The sequence below is a fragment of the Pagrus major genome, chromosome 13 (assembly GCF_040436345.1).
Source record: "Pagrus major chromosome 13, Pma_NU_1.0".
In the NCBI taxonomy this organism is placed as follows: Eukaryota; Metazoa; Chordata; class Actinopteri; order Spariformes; family Sparidae; genus Pagrus; species Pagrus major.
The window spans coordinates 6,007,319-6,026,499 of NC_133227.1; the positions used below are offsets into that span (position 1 = coordinate 6,007,319).

At 40.5% G+C, this 19,181-nt stretch overlaps 1 protein-coding gene across 2 annotated transcripts; it reads left to right on the plus strand.

The window, feature by feature from the left end:
- Positions 1–802: 802 nt before the first annotated feature.
- On the plus strand, positions 803–12,243 carry mepcea (methylphosphate capping enzyme a). Of its 2 annotated transcripts, none has more exons than XM_073479051.1 (5): positions 803–1,114; positions 2,425–4,295; positions 7,001–7,219; positions 7,373–7,496; positions 7,592–12,243. In XM_073479051.1, the coding sequence occupies exons 2-5, from the start codon at positions 2,472–2,474 to the stop codon at positions 7,624–7,626; spliced, it is 2,202 nt and encodes a 733-aa protein (XP_073335152.1). In that variant the 5' UTR covers positions 803–1,114; positions 2,425–2,471; the 3' UTR covers positions 7,627–12,243. The 2 variants fall into 2 exon arrangements, with proteins under 2 accessions (XP_073335152.1, XP_073335153.1); XM_073479052.1 differs by lacking the exon at positions 803–1,114 and adding an exon at positions 1,152–1,242.
- Positions 12,244–19,181: the final 6,938 nt, after the last annotated feature.

Below are 19,181 nucleotides of genomic sequence, written 5' to 3' on the forward strand. Positions count from 1 at the left end.
TACATTTTAGTCCTATGTTTATAGTAGTGGTAGACCGATTATCAGCCCTGGCCAATTATCGGGCTGATATTCTGCATTTTTTCCAATTATCGGTATCTGTGATTTTTCTGTCAGATTGCCGATAAAATAAATGAATTTAAAAATGTGCTACTTTAGCTCTGATGCAACATCCTCTCACACAATGTCCTGCCCACAACACAATCCGATTGGTAACATAAACACTAAACACTGCATAATCTGAATCTGCAAAGTAACTAGTAACTAAATGTATCAAATAAATGTACTTAAAAACAGTACTTGAGTAGATTGTACTTAGGTTCATTCCACTACTGCTTGTTCAACATTTTGACACAAAGGATTACATTTTTTAATGCAAATGAATATTGGTCCCAAATATCTGTTTCCAGTCTCCTTGATTTCTAATAATCAGTATCGATATTGGACCTGAAATGCCTTATCGGTCGACATAACAAAAACATAACATATGAATAGCCTACCACAAAGGAATATTGTGTTATTGCTTTTGTTTTTTTGTGACCTTTTTGTTGTGGTTCTGTATTGTCTATATATGTGTCTGTGTTTCTCCCTGTAGCCACTGTAAGTTTTTGACTTCACTATCTTCTGAGCAAACAACCCAGCTGAACAATGAATCGATTGATTTAAACAACTGGTTTATTAATGGCTAAAGAAGGCAGGCCCAGTTTCAGCCCTGGTGATAATAAGGATCCGTGAGGCTCATTATAATATCCTAAAGACGGAGTCCTCCTCCCAGTCACAGATCCCCGCCCCAGTCATCTTGGGCTGCAGCTCGGAGCCCGGATGCGCCGCCATGCCGACTCTATCAGCGAATGGAATAATTTATTCACCAACCTGCCTGACACAGGGCGACTAGGAGTTCACTGAAGAAGTCGACAAGACAGTTTGGAGGACAGAGGAGCCTTTGTCGCGGACGGACCGGCACGGAACAACCGCGCTGTGCCTGCTGGCGTGCCCGCGTCGCTTGCCACCGTTGTGTTGATGTAGGGACACTTGTGAGCTAGCAGCTAGCGTTAGCTCGAGTCGAGAGAGAGTGCGCGGCAGTGACAGTCCGGCCGGAGGCGGGGAGAACTGTGAGGTGAGACTGTTACTTTGACGGTGACTACTCTGTTGACTGTGCGCGAATAGGTGGCCATCTGGTAGATTGTAGCACTTTCGTAAACGTGACTCGCGGTTTTTGTGGGGTTCAGGCAGCAGCCTATCGAGGTGGGTACTTGACTGTTTGTCTGGTAACGCTTGTTGGCCGGAGTGGAGCTGAACGTTGAGTCGACGTTTCAGTGTTCTGGCCCGCGATAGAGGAGCTAGGAGCTAGCTTGCTAACTAGATAAACTGTCCAACACAGTGGCTGCTAAACTTTTCAGGTCAGTAACCCCTGAGTAGACCTGCTTCCGACGTCAGATACCCAGACTGATGATGGTGTAGCCCTAGAGACCCTGCATTTAATAAGGGAGACTTTTGTTATTCTCCAAACACTATGTTAGGAGATGACAGTGAGAAGTGGGGGGTTATCTGGTGCATCCTCCTCTGTGGATACAAAGTGATTGACCACGATGTGAACTTCTGCTGACCCTCATTCTATAAAGATGCATTGTAGAGGTGCCGGTCCCTGGACTTACGCATAACTTGGTAGCTGATCAATAGTTTTATGTTAAATTCCTCATCATACTTTGATGGATTTATGCTATTTAGCAGGGTATTTCCAGATATGGCTGCAGCTAATGATTATTTACATTATCGATAAATCTGCAGGTCATTCTCACGTTTTATCCATTAATCCCATAGTCTTTAAATAGTCAAAAGAAAATGTGGAAAATGCTCATCCCAATATCCCAGAGCCCAAAGTGACATCCTTAAATGACTTCTTTTGTTTATCCAGCAGTCCACAACCCAAAGACTCTTCATTTACTATCATAGGTGGCAAAGAAATTCATTGTTTTTAAGAAGGGACGATGCACATTAATCAACATTCAAACAAAAGTAAATGCAACCGAGCAGTGGCAGACTAAGGCTGTTTGAGGGGCAGGGGCAAAAAGATTTAAAAAAGACTCGTGATATATTTATAGTGAAGACTGGACACTTCACCAATGTTTTGTCTGCTGGAAGGGCACCCTACGGGTCACTTTATCATGTTTTATCTATAGGGGCATCCAAGAGGGCACAGAGTTTCACAGCGTTTTATCAAACATGGGGGCACCAGATCTTCCCTGAGTACACCAGTGCACCCAAGTTAGCAAAGCAGCAAATCCTTAAATTTAAGAAGCTTAAACCAGCAAATGTTTGACATTTTTCCTTCAAAATAGTGGGCAATTAATTTTCTTTTGATATACTAACCCTTGCAGCTCCATTTCAAAGTGTTTCTTTTCACTGATATTATTTTGTCACTTTCAGATCCAGAAGTATTTCCATGTCTACATCAGCTCCGGAAACCAAAAGAGATGTCTGTTGATGAGGATACTGTAAAAACTGGCAGCCCACAGGCCTGCTCAACATCATCTCTGCAGCTGTCGGAGTGCACTGGAGGTTACAGCACTATATCAATGATGGTGGAAGGCACCGCCGCCACCCCTGATTTTGCAGCTGCTTGTCCTGTCCCGGGAACGACGGCGTCACCAAAACACACCAGCACAACTGACACACTCACCCACTCAGACGACGGTGGACAGAGAGCCAGAGGGAACGAGAATAACATCAATCGCAGGAACAGCTTTCATCATTCCAAACAACAGCAACAAACGAAGCTATCAAAGCGCCGCAACACAGCTAACTTTAGTTTCAAGCATCCCACATCTGGCAAGAGGAGACGAAGGGCGAACTCTGAGAGTGACTCCGTCCTGCCAACCAACTTCCTGCTGGGTGGGAACATTTTTGACCCACTAAATCTCAACAGCCTGCTGGACGAGGAGGTCAACAAGGCACTGAATGCAGAGACGCCCAAATCCTCCCCTCTGCCAGCAAAAAGTCGAGACCCCGTAGAGATCCTCATCCCCAGAGACATCACAGATCCACTGAACCTGAACAGCGGCATAGCTGACAGCAGCTTTTTGGTGTCCCCCTTCAAGAGTGGTGGCAGGAAGAGACACCGCAACAGACACCATGGAGGAGGAGGAGGAGGAGGAGGAGGTGGAGGTGGGGTTGGTGGTGGTACTGGTAGTGGGATTTCAACAGCACAGATCAACCTTTCAGAATCAGGAAAAAGTGAGGTTAAAACGGGCGCCTCTGCACCGCTTCCAGGTATGTTAGCCTCATGCTCTGCGCTAGATGTCTCCAAAGAGTCCAACAGTTTCTCCAGTGTCACAGAGGATTCCCATGAGCACACAGCTGACAATTCATCCAGCTGCAAGGAGGAGATGGCATCTGTATCTATGGAGGATTCCACTTCTTCCGTATCAGGAGCACCAAACCAGCACACAAGCAGACGCAAGCGTAGGCGCAACTCTGGCAAAGTAGAGCCTCCTGTGACCCATTCTACGCCGATTGGAAAGTCAGGATCTGGAGACAAGAGTTGTGGGGGACAGAGACATTCTCAGTCCTTCCACACACCAAGGAGTGGGCCCAAAATGGGGCCAGGAGGTCGCCAACACCAGCAGACCCACAACCAGGCAAGGGAGCAACAGAAGAAGAAGTTCCAGTATGGAAACTACAACAAGTATTACGGCTACCGCAACCCAGGCTGCAGCGAAGACCCACGGGTACGCGTGCTTCGTCCAGAATGGTTTGAAGGTAAAGACGTTTTAGATTTGGGGTGCAACTCAGGCCACCTTACACTCTATATTGCCAAAATGCTAAGACCCTCCCGCATATTGGGCTTGGATATTGACAGCGGTCTAGTACATGCAGCCCGTAAGAACATCAGACACTATCTGTCTGAACTGCAGACCCAAGAGGCCAGGCGTGCAGTGCAGAGCACCAAACAGGAGGAGAGGAATGGAAGTGAGAGTCACACAGGCACAAACGAGAAACAAAATGCAGCCGAGAGCTGGGATGAAAACGGGAAGCCAGTGAAAGGAGAAGGTGGCCCTGCAGAGGCTATAAATGACAATGACTCCTATCACACACGTGAGACAGAGACCCAGAGGCAGGATGGCAAAACTGAGGAAATGGACCAGGAAGATTGTGATTCACCCCCTGCTGATCACTCTGTAAGCTGCTCCTTTCCTGTGTCCCTACGGATCTCCAGGGGGCCCATCGCTGCTCCCCCGTTAACAGAAACATCCACCACACGGCCTGGGGAGTTCCCCTCAAATGTGTCCTTCATCAAGGTAAGACTGCACTCTCTATGTAAACATGTAGTGGTGGTGGCATGCATGAGGTTGCCATGTTATTCCATCTTGAGGGATCTACAGCAGATTAAGATAAAATCTACATCTATATTTTACCGTTGGCAACTGATATATGTATGAAGACTTGTATGAACAGCTTGATGTAAAGGAAAAAAGCCTTTATCCACCGTAGAACATTTTAAAACGCATCCAGAGACACTTAATAGGAGAAAGGCTGCTTGCTACTGAAACACTCTGAGGTCTGACTGATCTCAGAAGAGGACTTCATCTGTATTATGCGCCCACTTGTTCTCCCTGGAAACTGATAATGATAATTGTCTTGTCTCTAAATTAGGGATAGCTTTGTCACAGCACAGTCACTTCCATTACAACATGCAGGTTGCACCATGGAGCTTATCTGGACAATCATGTGGTGTTAACTTACCCAGAAAAAGAAAAGCAGCTTTGAATTGCAGTCAGATTTAACATTGTCAGGCCTAAAAAGGTGAATAGATCAAACACGTAGAGTTGATCTCTCAGGATATGGGCCATGTTTACATGATTGGATGCATTGTAAGAAAGTTTCAACAACTCGGGGATATTAAGATGTATTCGAGAACATCAAGCCTTAACAAATTAATGAAATCTTAATGCTTGTTTAACAAAAGCACCCACATAACTCTCCTCCTGTAGGGTATGGAGTAATCATGCCCAGAATCTTTTATGGTTCAATCCTTTGATAAGGAAGTATCTGCACCAGTTTTATTCTCTGTGTCTCTTCAATTGTCTTGAGTTTATTTTCAGGGGTTCATACTGTGTGAATGGAGGGAATTCCCACTAATTTGTACACCCTTATGTTTGCACACCTCATTGTGTGTTTACAATCAGAGGCTCACTATTCTCGCAAGCTGCCAAAGAAGTTGGAAACTGCAAGATGGAAGCAGCAAAGAGGAAGCAGTCTGTTCTCTTTACCAGATTGATTTGGCTGGCAGCATTTCTAAAGCCATTAGCCCATCACGTGCCACCCTTTGTTGAGATTCTGACAAATATTACAACAGCTTTTAAAACGTTCCTCGTTAAGTATCTTCACTCCACTGGCCTTGTGCCTTGCAGGCTTTTTTGGAGGCGGTTACATGAATTGGTTGGGAGCAGAAACAGTTGTGTTTCTGAATGAAATCAATGACTGCCTCCTCCCTGCTATAAGCATTAGAGATAATGGCAGTGCAGCACAGAGCTTCTCCTGTTAATGAGTGGAAAGCCTCAAGATGAGCGCCTGAGCCCCCTCAGCCTGCACAATACAAGGTGGATCTGGTCTGTTTGGCAAACCTACACTTGTATGAACTTACTCTTTAGAAAGGTATAGGGAAGCATTTTTGACCTGCTATAGCAGGTGTATTTTATTCCTTATTGCTAAATTCCAAATAATAAAAGTGCCAAATAATATTTTAGTGACCCTTTCTAACCTTTCTTGGATGTGTTATAACCCAGCTATTGATGGTAACAACTGTGCTTTTCCTGATAAAACATTTAAAAATATCTACGGTGAATAACATCATCATCAACACTTTTCTCCGTCCTTTGTTCTGCTTTTTGCCATTCAGCACAGCAGCAATCACCCTGTGTATCAGTCCATGCTTGGCTCTTATTCTTAAACCTGACAGCTTTATTATAATCAGGAATACCTGCGTGCTGTGAACCATTTGCTTTCTCAGTTCTTTATCAGCTCCAGTGTTTCCTCTACATTCATTCAAGAGTGGTGGACCGCCACTGTAAGATCGTTACCACTGCAGCTAGATAAAATGGAAAATTGAACATTTTATATCTAGATAACAATATATAACAAAAAGAACACACACACACAAGGCCTAGTGCTTAGAAGAAGCCTGTTAATCACGATCAAGTTAGTATGAATAATATAACTGCTGCAACCACTTATAGCACTAGAACCAAAATAAGGTCAACAGGGATGGGCATGGAACAAATACCAAGAATGTCTTTCTGCCACCACTGATGGAAAACAATTACAGATGAAGCACTGTGCTCTGTGTTAGGGCAGCAAGTGGCAGTCATTATTAATACTGATTTTAGGTCTTGAAGTAGTTTTTGATTTATTTTTTTCTCTTGAATGTCAGAGAATAATGACAAATGCCAATCACCAGTTCTCAATGACAGCATATTGAGGTGGCATATTCAGTTTGCTTTTCTGTCTGAACAACACTTAATTTACAAACCGAGGGAAACAGAGAAAAGCTCTATTTGAGAAGTGAGAGCCAGCTAAATTTTGGCATTTTTTACTTGGTAAATGCATTCTGTTGAGAGGTGTTCATATTAATTCTGCACCATTTGTCAGTCAAATTGTTTCACAGAACAGCAGTAAAATGTGGTGGCTATTCTTCCTTGATAGCTCCTGTGTTTGTGTGTTGCACAGCACTGTCAACAGCCTGAACTGGAAGATGGCCTATATAATCTTTATAAGAATCAAATTGTCAGTATCACACATGTTATGGACACTTAAAAAAAAATCATTTTTGTATGCATCCTCTGTCCAGCACCCTGAAAGATTCATTCCCTTTGCTGCTCATCAACAACAAGGTTTTAGACCTGAAACTTGCCTGATATGCAAGTGATGATTTGTGGATGAGTGGGTCTATCTGCACTCACCTGTCAAACCATGTTTTTCTCACTGTACCTCTTCTCTCCTTTAGGCCAATTACGTACTGGAGAACGATAATCTTCTTGTGACTCAGCGGCCAGAGTACGACGTGATCATGTGCCTGAGTGTTACCAAATGGGTTCACCTGAACTGGGGAGACAGTGGCCTGAAGCGGCTCTTCAAGAGAGTCTACAGACATCTCCGTCCTGGAGGCATGTTCATCCTGGAGCCGCAGCCCTGGGAGTCCTACGTGAGGAGGAAGAAGCTTACGGTAAGAGACTGAGAGGACAGGACAGTTAGGATGCAAACCATGACTTTTGTAGCAAAGAATAAAATGCCTTGCGTATATACTAGGTGTACTTAATGATTTTAAAGTTGGTTTGATTGGCTGAAAAAAATGTAAATATTCCCTTTCACTTGACAGGATAATATTAGCAGGAATTATCACAGCATCCGCCTCAAACCTGACCAGTTCTCATCATACCTTACAACGGAGGTGGGCTTCACCAGTTTTGAGTACCTTGGGGCCCCCAAGTGTTCAATAAGAGGTAATTCACTTATTTGTCAGATCAAATTAATGCATTACATGTTACTCACCACTGTAGCTTGATGTCATTTTCAATTTTTCTTTCCATCACCACAGGTTTTCAGAGGCCAATCTACTTATTTCACAAATGACCACTCCTGCCTTGAAGATCTTTGAATGTGAGTAGCCTGAACCACCACCACACATACAAGCCAGCCAGCCGCCCTGGACTGCAAGGAATCCTCTGGATCCTTAACAGCTACTCCAGCTACTCAGCAATGCTGAAGATGAAATTCAGGAAGGAGAACAGGACCAAAAGTGGAATTAATTTCTTAAAGATGAGATCTGTTGAGAAGAGGCGCCTATCAGAATCCTCTGGGACTGCAAATTCTTAAAACGTATGGAGTGAACTCAGATAGGACTCCAAACATCACTGTTGGGGGGGAAGAGGTGCTCATCTGATTTCTTTGGACTATCCTAGTGCTAACGATGCCTCAGTTTGATGCACGGCCATAACGTGTTCAAATATATTTGGCCATATATCTTACTTTCATTACTTTGTTTCGTGCCACCACATCACCATACATATATTATACATATTAGGGTTGGGCAATAGGGCAGACAAAATTGGACACCATCACCCCTTTTCCTGGCGATTCATGGTCTATTCACCACAGTGTGTGTTGCAACTTTAAAGTTGCCGTATACCCCTGGATTAAAAAGCCATTATCAGATCAAACTGACATGATCTCGCCTGAAAAGCCACACAGGAGTGCAGGTAATGTGTTTTATGCCGTGTGTACGCTATCAGTTAAAAAAGCATCATGTTGCAGACCCCAGTGCAACTACTGATAGCATAGAAATTGTGCTCTTAGTGGTTCAATTTTTGCATCATGTTTGAAGCCTTGAATCCTGCTGGGGCAGGTATAAAACACACATAATGTGGTGAATTTAAAACGGCTAAACATATTTTATCATCCAGAATTAGTCTGTCACTAAGAGCTGAGTTTTTTTTTTCCTATATCCCAACCCTGATATACAGTTTGTTTCGTCATTATTTTGCAAAATAGGCCTAAGATCTGAATTAACTTTAATGTATTACAGAGCTGTGATGATGTTTAAGTCCACATTTTTTAAAAGCTCCTAAATTGCACAAACCTAAGAGCCTATAAAGTTAAAGTGGCTTGTCTAAGTGATAAAGACAATGATGCACAATGAGAGGTGCATTCAAAACAGCCAAGCAACAAACATCACTACAGTGTGTGTTGCCGACACAATTGCAAGATGCTTTCTCTTTTTTAGTAACAGTCAATTCTTTAAAACTGTCATGATGAAGGACAATGTAGCCATCAAATATTAGGTTCTGTCATTGGAACATGAAGACAGTTTTTAGTTTTAGCATGTGTACTAGCACTGGAAAAAGTACCTTCACCCATCAGCCACAACTTTTAAACCACCTGCCTAATATTGTTTAGGTCCCCCTTGTCCAGCCTAAACACTTCTGACCCATCAGGTCATGACCACAGGACCTTGGGAGGATCCTTTGGGTCCTCTGGGTTGTAAGGTGGGGCCTCTGTGGATCGGGCATTTTCTGGTGCATCCCACGGATGCTGGATTGGATGGGGATCTGGGGAATTTAGAGGCCAGGTCGATACTTTTGGCTCTTTGTCACATTGCTTGAGCCATTCCTGATTAGCTTTTACAGTGTGGTATGGAGCATTGTCCTGCTGGGGGAGTGCCATCGCCATGAGGGGGTGTGTTTGGTCTGCTATAGTGTTTGAGTGGGTGGTGCAAAGTAACATCCACATGGTTTCCCAGCAGAACATTGCAATATAACAAGGTGATCAGTGTTATTCCGTTCACCTGTCAGTGGTTTTTATGCTGTGGCTGATCGATGTTGTATGTCACCTCAGACCTGACATCGTTAATTGTTAAAAACAAAGAGTTTTGGCTGTTTTGAATGTAAACCTTCTCCAAACCTACAGGCCTGTGTTATTTACTTGAAAGTTTGAACCATTAAGGAAGCAACAAATCACTTTATGGTTTCTTGAAGCCTTTCTGATGCTCCATCCTAATGGTAGGGGGCACGTTTGAGCTGTGATGACACCCAGGTGTCGACTGAGCTCAAAAGAATTCAGCAGACACCACAAGGACTATTTTGCAAGGTAGATCTGTAGCATGCAGTGATCTATTTTTTTTCTAATGACAGTTAAGCCATAGCTCTACCTTATATGTTGTTTACAATGTCCTTCATGAGGTGCGGACTGAGAGTTTAATTGGTGAGTAAAATCAAGGGCAGAGACCAGTTATTAGAGAATAAATACAGCTTCTTCACTGCTGTATAAATCTGACACATGTTTTGTGTGGTCTAATCATCATTACTGGGTAGGCATTAATTCAAACAGCATCACAATCACTCCTGAGTTATACTCAACTTCTGTAACTTCTGAGCAAAGGTTTGACATTTGTAGAAAATGGATTGTTCCTAAAAGCACTGAAATATATCCATATGACTTTTTATCAAATTGAACTGTTGATATGCTGTTTGTATTGAAGCGCTGCCAAGGTATTTTATGGGTCTTTCTGAATTTCACAAAATATGCCATTATCATCTCAGTCTTTGGCCAAATGAGGACAGTTAAGAGTTACAGGTAGTCAGTCTTTGTGATTGTATCTTCATTGGTGTGCACTGAGCGCCGCTCATCTTCAACCGTTCATTCTAAGTTACCGGGACAAAAAAAATCTTCCTTTTTTATGTTTCAATTACAGCATTTGGCATACTAGGTTTAAAGATGATGGAGATGAGATATGTTTCTATTTTAGTAAGTGATCAATGTAAATAAGTTTGCAATTTTTGTTTGACTGTTGTTGTCATTAAGTTCACAACTGCTTTTGTCATTTTCCAGTGGGTTTCTGTTTTGTCTTGTTTTCAAATGTTTGCTGCCAAGTTGTGAATGAGTCATAGGTCAGAGTTTTTGTCCTAAAAAGGATCGCTAATCCAGCTCTGTAACAACAAACAAATATGTACATTGCAAAGTTCTGATGTGTTTGCTTTGTTCTGTCCTGGCAGGCACATGGATTGTTAGATTGGCTCTTTATTTTTTTATAAACTGTTTGAAAGGAGTGTTGTTGTCGATGCACTCTCATTTCACTTCATTAGATACGTTCTAGGTGTTTTAAAACTCTTCAGAATAGCAACGATTTGAATACTTTTTCCATCAAACTTTTTATAACAAGTAGTGGAACACTGATTAACCTATAAATTGAAGCTTCAGGTGACATTTTGAATTCAAAGTGAATTGGCCTCAACCTCAGTTGGCCCTCCAGACACAGGGCACCAGATCACACCTTTCTCCTAAGCTAAGACAATCGGATTCTCAGGCTTAGATCAGCCCACTGCTGTGATTTCATGGGCATTTTGCTTTTTGCATTATTAACAAAGGTTTTTTTCCTTCCTGCAGGTCACATAATGAGCATTTTATTTAGGAAACAAATTGATACATGCTTATTTGTGCTCTGTCACCAATGTTAACGATTGCACCTTACTGTCTCAGCAGCGGCATCTTACAGATTTTAGCCCTGACTTGTAAGTTGAGGTATCCAAGCTAAAGCATGTCTTTGCTGGAGATGTGAAATTGCATGTTGTCATATACAGTGCTGTATAAGCTTTTTGTACTCCCCTTGAGGTTTTTGCACAAAGTAGTGCGAGGGCATTGTGATGTTCTTTTTTATTCAATTAAATTACTTGAAAAATAGGATATATGAGATTTAATGCCATTGAGAAACCTTAAAATTTCAAATTTAGGATGCCCAGATCTTATATTCATGTTCTAGTAGTGTATAATACAATTTTGTGCAATATTTGCTTTTCAGAATTGTAATTGTGCCATGTCAGCAAGCCAGAATTGGTACTATCTCATTGGATAAACTTTTAATTGACCATTTGATTAAACTTAGTTTTGAATGTGAAAGCTTTAGAGTCCAAGTTTTATGTCACAAAGGAACAAAAAATACATACGATGAGATACATTGCAGAGAAAGCACATCCTGTTGTATTTTTACTTTTTATTTTTTTTATTATTCTGTATTTACATGTTTTATATTTGCAACTTGAACTATTAAGAGAAAGAGCTGTTCTGGGTTTTATTTAACAATACAATGCAGATAATTTAGTAATCCTGCTTTGTGCAACAGACCTGTGGATGCCACAGAAACACCAGATTCAACACTATGCTCACATTTTCTACATTTAACTTCAAATATCCCAGAAAATCTTTTAACAGCAGAGTAATTTTAAATGGTAACTAATGTTTTAAACCTGTAACTTTAACACAATTATAAAATTTGAGCAGAATTAGTAATGAACCCTCGTACTTACCATTGTGTAACAGCTTCTCATCATTTTTAGAAGTTTTCTAACAAGAATTTATACAGAAGCGTTCTACAACTGTAGTAAACAGCTAAAATCCTTTTTTAGCACAACAAATGCACAAACTCAAGGGGTGTATGATTTCTAATGGCACTAAAATTCAACTCTTCATGTTCAATTTGCACTGATATGACTCGAGGGAATTAAATTAGTACAATTTTTATAATGAAGTTGATGTTTTACATGTACCTTCACTTTATTTCAATCAGTTTTCTGGTAAAACTGTTGGAATAAAATCCCCTCTCTGTCAGGGAAGCTCTTAATTTTCATGCCTCTGAACAACAAGATATATCTGAATGTTTCTCTGTGTTCAACATTTTGATTAAAAGTGGTTCCAGATTTGGTGGCTCAGTATTTGCTCATACAGCACCTCATAAGCTTTTTTAACTGAAATGTAATTTGTGGATAGAAATAGGTGCTGACGTTAAAGGTGCAGTCTGTAAGAACTGCTGCACAAAACAAACAGGGGGCAGCATATCACTTGAGTGACTGCCATTTGCTGCCAACTGTAGCTGCCATTAGCTAGTTAGCTCAGTTAGCCATGCAGCTAGTGGTCCGTGCGGTGAGCTTGGAGCACGGGGGGAGCGCTGGTGCATACAGCTTTGGACTGGGATTGGCTGGGGCTAGCTGGTTAGCATGCTAACTTCTGTGGATATCTCCTCAACATAATACATGATAATGTCAAAACTGTTATTTCTTCACATTCTGTTGATCATTTTTGTCCATTTTTGGATGTTTTCAACTAAAATTCTGACATATTGCACCTTTTAAGGTATGGACATAATACAGATCTATTATGTGGTTTTATTCGTCTGCCATCCTACTAACAACTACTGAGCGTTGGTTTTGGTTGCCCATAGGTGTTTTTATTTAGATGATCGTCACAGCATCTTTGAAGAGTAAGTAACCTACTTTAAATAACCTGGTGAGTTAAAAGTAAATCCTATACATATTGTTTTGGTGTTACGTTTATTGTGTGGCACTATGGCATCAGTGGTGAGTGTCCATCTTCATTTTTCCTACTTTTCTGTATGTGGTTCCTAAAAATACTTGTTTTAAATTGAATTATTATTTAGCCAAGAGCATCTGCACATAGGCTTTAATCATTTACAGAATGATCTTATGTATTTTGAATTCAGATCGTTTGCTTTGGTACTCTATACGCAAACTGTTGCATCCTTAATTAAGACTTCTCTTCATATTGACCGTCCTTCAGCAAATTCACTTCAGAGGATTTGATCCAGCATCAAAAACAAACTATGTAGCAACATTCAACATAAAGGTCCACTATTATCAGAGCTTCAGATGTCCTTTGCAGTAGTACTTGTACAGAAGTACAGAAGGACGACTCTCACTGCAGTGCTGCATCAATCAGGCCTCTACAGTCGTACAGTAAAAGACCTATGACATTCTACTAAGAGCTTGTAAAATGGCTCTTAATGGACCCTGAGAGCACGAGGGAAACGATTCTCTGGTTTGATTACACAGAAGTTCAACTGTTGCCTGAATGTCAAGAACTACTTCAAATGAAAGCCTGCTTCAAATGAAGTCCAGGTATTGCTCATCACGAATAATACAATCCCTCCAGTGGATAATAGTGGTGGCAGAGGCCTCTCATCTGGTAAAGACTGAGTCTGAGGGAATGATGTATGGGACCAGAGAAAAAGGTCTTCAAGAAAATGTTATCTAGAGTGCTCTGACTCGGTCAAAGATCCACACATTATCATAACAATGGGCGGAATCACACAGCCAAGACTAACACTGGAGTGACTCAGTCGAGGCCCAGATTTGTACTGTTTGTTGTTTTCCATGAGGAACTGGAAGTTACAAAAGAGGGTTTTTTTGTCAGGCTGTAAATTTCCACAGTGTCATGTATTTTATTTTGTTCTCCTAGATTTATTAAATTAAAAAACAACAACTTTAGTCTTAGGAATGACTCTCAACAGTAGAGCAGAAGATACACTTTAAAAAATATATATCGGTAAATGCTGAAATGGTACATTTTTCTACGTACTCAACATTTATATTACACACTCCTTGATTATGTCATGTGTTTAATGATTATTAATTAATATCAATTAAAAGAGCTTTGGTATAATGAGATTAACATTCAAACATATCCACAGTTGTTAACACACTTACATCATTGAAATATGCATTGTTAAAGTCAAGTGCATGCATGAATTTTTATTATACTGTCATTTTTAATGTAACTAAAAACCCATCCACCTCATGGTAAACCAGCCCACATCCTGTCCACCCGCTCAAGCCCATTTTACTTCACGCAATAAGACGCAACACCGCCCAATCCGGAAACAATAGTGTGAACAGTGATTTCCTCTTTATTTAAAAATTTCGGCAATACTTTCTATGAAGGCCATGTCTATAAAGCATCATCATATTTTCTTAAAACATTATAATGCATTTATAAGGCTTTGTAAAACTGTAAATATTGAAAATCATGTAAGGTTTATGAAGATGTATAAGTGTGGTGTTTGAAAGAAGAATCTGAGTCCTGGGTTACACAGCACATTATAACATAATGTTATAAACATAACTTCAGCCAGTCATAAAGACACATTGCTCTAATATAGTATTAGTATATATTTATATAGCCGATATGTTGGTTCCTTGTTCATTTATAATCAATTACAACCCTGAGGAATTTTGTTGCATTAACTCTTTCAATATTAATATTACAGATTTTTAATATGATATCCCCATCAATTTCTTTTTGATTTCCACCAAACATAAATCAAGTTTTCTTAATATTGAGAGACGATTTATTATTATTATTATTATATAACCAAGTTTTGAGGATTTCCAGCTCCCTTTCAATACCACAAAAGTTCCTTTGAAATATTACCAGAACAAAATAAGTAGGATTGTCTGCAAAAATTGGATGTGATCAGTGGTATCAAAAGCCATCTGTAGGTCAGTATAATCCATTAACATTGGACTGCAATGTTAGTGGTCATTTCCTACTAGCTTTATAGTATGGCAGTGTAATTAAATTTGTTTTCCAGGTAATAAAAAGCATCAGCAGCATCTTCAAACCCTCATTTCTCTATGGTAATACAGGTATAGATTGTTACAGTTCAAAAATGCATCCATAATGTAATAACTGTGTGTTTTAAGCTGTTGCTGTCAGCTTTGTGAAGACAGACAGCCTCGTGTAAACAGGTTCGTGGGGGTTTACCCCTTTGTAGTTTGGTCACGCTGCGCTGTCTGAATAGCACAAAGATTCAACCCAGATGACAATGCAGGGCACAATGCAGTGGCTCGTGTTTACAAATAGCATCCATGCCTTTAACACCTACTAACCCAGGCCAGCCATCAACCATCTTCAGATCCTGGCTCAGTTAACTCTGGTACAACATTCAGTAACCAGATGGATGATAAAATGTCTGAATCATACAGTTGGATGATTACTGGATGTATGTATTTTATGATTTATTATAACAGGCTTTTTCTTGCCTCAAACCGAGGTAAATGTTTTTTTTCAGCTGACAGACATGCTGTTTCCTAAAAAGACTAAACAAAGCCGAAGGTCACCGACACAGACATTTGTTACGATCGGAGATAGGCTGTAGATATGACAATGAATTTGCTTTGCAATCGTGAATGGTGGATTGTGACGTTATCCGTCTGATCCAGACAATGTTGACCAGACGGACGAACAGAGTGGGGAAATAACATAAACACAGACATAACACTTCATTCACAAAAGCTCTATTCCATCACCGCTGTTTGGGTCAGTCACTTGACCATTATTGTCTGCTGTCAGTATCAGCGCCGAGCAAAAGCATGCCAGACTCGACTCAGACTGCTTTCCATGCTGTTATTTCCCTAAGGTCAAGCCAAGTGGGGAATGGGCTGCTCATGGGAGCATTTACACTTATTTTAGATGTTTTTCAGATGGAAAGTTAAAGCAACAACATGTAACTCCCTGAAGAAAGATAGTTGATTGTTGAGTCTCATCTCCAGGTCGTCAAATACTGACATGCTGCCAAACCAGAGCATCAGTATTTGACGATCAACAATCTTTCTCCAGGAAGTTACATTTTGTTTCTTTAAAGAACTACTTTGCATTATATTTGCGACAGTGTAATTAAAGCTGATGAAACAGAAGCAAACCAAACATGAGTAAATGTATGTTCTTTTATTTATTGGCAACACAGCATCACAGTAGAGTTCACAAATCATTTATAATGAAACATTGTTAAATAAGGGGTACAGGATCAGTCACACAGCTTGAGACAACAATAAGAGATCTAAGAGCAATAGGATTACAGCTGCGCACCTAATAAGTCCACTTCAAAAGCACTCATTGTCAGATCCCACAAGTCCAAGAGGGGTTGATTAAGAGTAACACTGTCATAATGATTTATTCCAGAAGGATGCCGCGTCAGTTCCCAGGATACCTGCTGCCTGTACTAAAGATGTCAGCCCTCATGCAGGGACATCTTCCAGGTATCATCGGAGGACAGGTGCTAAGACCGCGTTGCACAGCACCTGAAAATGATCCAAGCACAAATGAAGTCAACCTCACACTTAGCAATCATTTGTCCTTTCCTTCTTTAGAACACGTGGTTCTGTTCTGGCAAAACTGAAATATTCTTTGTAACATATGTACAAGTTCTACTTTGTGATCTTTGCAGGCCTACCTGTATCTTCGAGGGCAACCGTGATGACCAACGATGTACTCCTGAGCATAGCAGAACCGTCTGCAGAGTCCTCTATACCCACATGTCCAATACTGCATTTCTGGATCATTGCCTGTGGATCATTATAAAAGAATCACAAATATGTTCCCACATTCCTGATGGATATTGACTTGTTCATTAACTGCAATCACAATGGTTAAGAAAACAAGTTGTGATTTCATAATTTGATTTTCTTCTCCCAAGAGCCACACAAACAGGCTCGGAATGAGCACAATGCAGTTTGAGCCTTTTCCATATCATGATTGTCTTGATTTGATCTCACACAGTAAGAAAATGTGCGTATCCATTGCTTACCCTCCCCGACTGCGAGCATCAGGAGAAGCACAAGGAGAACCAGGCTCAGTCCCCTCATGTTTGGGTACCAATAACCTTTCAGACACTGTTGTGGACAGGCTGATGCTGCATTTATACAGCATTTCAACCACGGGGGAGGAGTCCGTCGTGCTCTGTCCAAATCACAATAACAAAGTATCGCTGAATGATGGCAGTCTGAGGGCTGAAGGTCAGGACTATCAGCTTACTCAGCTTGGTAAATGGCTGCAGCTTCTTGAGAATTTGAGATTACTTTGAGGCATTTTAACAAAGAAAAACACTGTAATTTTCTGCACTCAATGTCCAAAATAATACTTTATTCATCAAATTCTCTTCAATAACACAGAAATCTAAATGAAAAAGGACAGTTCTTCGATATTGTACTTACATACACCCCTATGCCTGGACAGAGGGGTAAACACAGACCACAAAGGACTCCTTCAAAACAACAAGACCTTCAAAAGCTTATTTAAAGATGAAGCACTAACTAAACTGTTTGTTTTAGACACAGTAAGCAGTACAATTCTGTCTGTCCTGCTGTGTTTTTAATGGGCTGCCCTCTGTTCGACCACTGCTCTGCCCACATCTGAATATGGCAGTAGTTCATGTGTTATTGCTGATGCTGTGAAAGTACAATCAAACTGCACAAAACATGCTGCTCCAGTGACACAGGGGAGGATTGTTAACAATACAATAACAACACAAGGCATGGACACAGAGTCATGTGCTTGTAGAGCATGCCCCCTAGTGCTTGTGTAAGGACAGTTGTTTGCTTGGTTATTCTCTGTCAGTCACATGAACAGAGTACCACCTTAAAGCAACAAACTGTGAATAATCAGTCTAAAGAATTATCTTTAAAATATCTTTTTGCCATGAATTGTTTCAGAAAACCAGAAAACAACAGAACATGAAGAGTCTGGCAGCTTTTCTGTACTAAAGCACAAGGCATGAGCAACTTGCCAAGCACTTTTCCCCAAAAATAGCAAGAACTTATTTAGGTAGCTGTCTCACAGCTTAAATCCTTCTTTGTTTTAGAAATGATTAAAAAAAATGATCCACAATAAAAGAAATTGAGAAATTACATTGTTTTCTGGGCCATTAATAATCTACAGAATGTTAATTCACGGTTAGGCTGGATAAAATGTTATGCTGAAAGCACACCACTTATATATTTGAATCACATAGAGGTACTACAGTGGTGCAGAAAGGGGATGAGCTTTTCACCCTCATTCTCTGTGGGAATCAGCTAAGTATATGCACACACACAAGAGATTTGACTCTGGTTTAAAGTTGCTCTCAGTGTACTTACACACAGATCCAAGAAATAGACATAAGAAAGAAAGAAAAGCTGAAAAAAGTTAGGTAAACACAAACTATTATGTATAAATGCTCTGCTTTAGCTCCTGTCTGTTCCGTCCCATATACCCAGTCTGCTCTGATTGGTCAGCTCACACACATCTGAGCCGGCACCTCTAACAACAACAGAGCAGCTGTGCTAAATCAATTCTTATGTGTCAAACTAGCTGCTAGATATAAGTTATGCAAATGCTTAACTCTACATAGTACATAGTGTGATGTTACAAAGTCACAGGAGCAGTGTTTTCTGTGGGAGAGAGGAGCTTCTATTGGTGCTGACTTTGACCTTTTTAACTTTTATGATTTTTTACATGCACGACAACACAGCTATATAGAACACAGAAGGAAAGGAACAAAGTATATTAATAATAGTAGTAATAATAATAACTTTATTTATAGAGCACCTTTAAAAATAGAGTTTACAAAGTGCTTTGGCAGACGAAGTCAAAAGGCAGGACACTCAGGAAGATAATGTTACAGGATAAATGCTTAACAAACACAGAGAAACCCAGATTAAGGAGAAGTTAAAACAAGAATGCACAAATCTAATAGGAGGGTAGATAGATCAAACTAGCAGGAGACGGTAAGAGGACGACATCACATGAGGGGAATCAAAAACAAATAATAAGATTTAAAACAGCAAAATGAATTCAATGAAAGAAGGACTGAAATAATCAAGAAAAAGGGTGTCTTACAAATAAGCACGTCGTTTGTATATGATTTTATTACCAACATAGATATCACATTGTAGTAATACTCTTCTGCTACAGAGGGTGGCGACACATATATTACCAGCCGGGTTTTCACTCAGCGAAGAAGAGCACTGGCAGTCTGCGCATGCGCCGCTCGTACAGCTGCAGTCAACAACAACAGTCTGGACCAT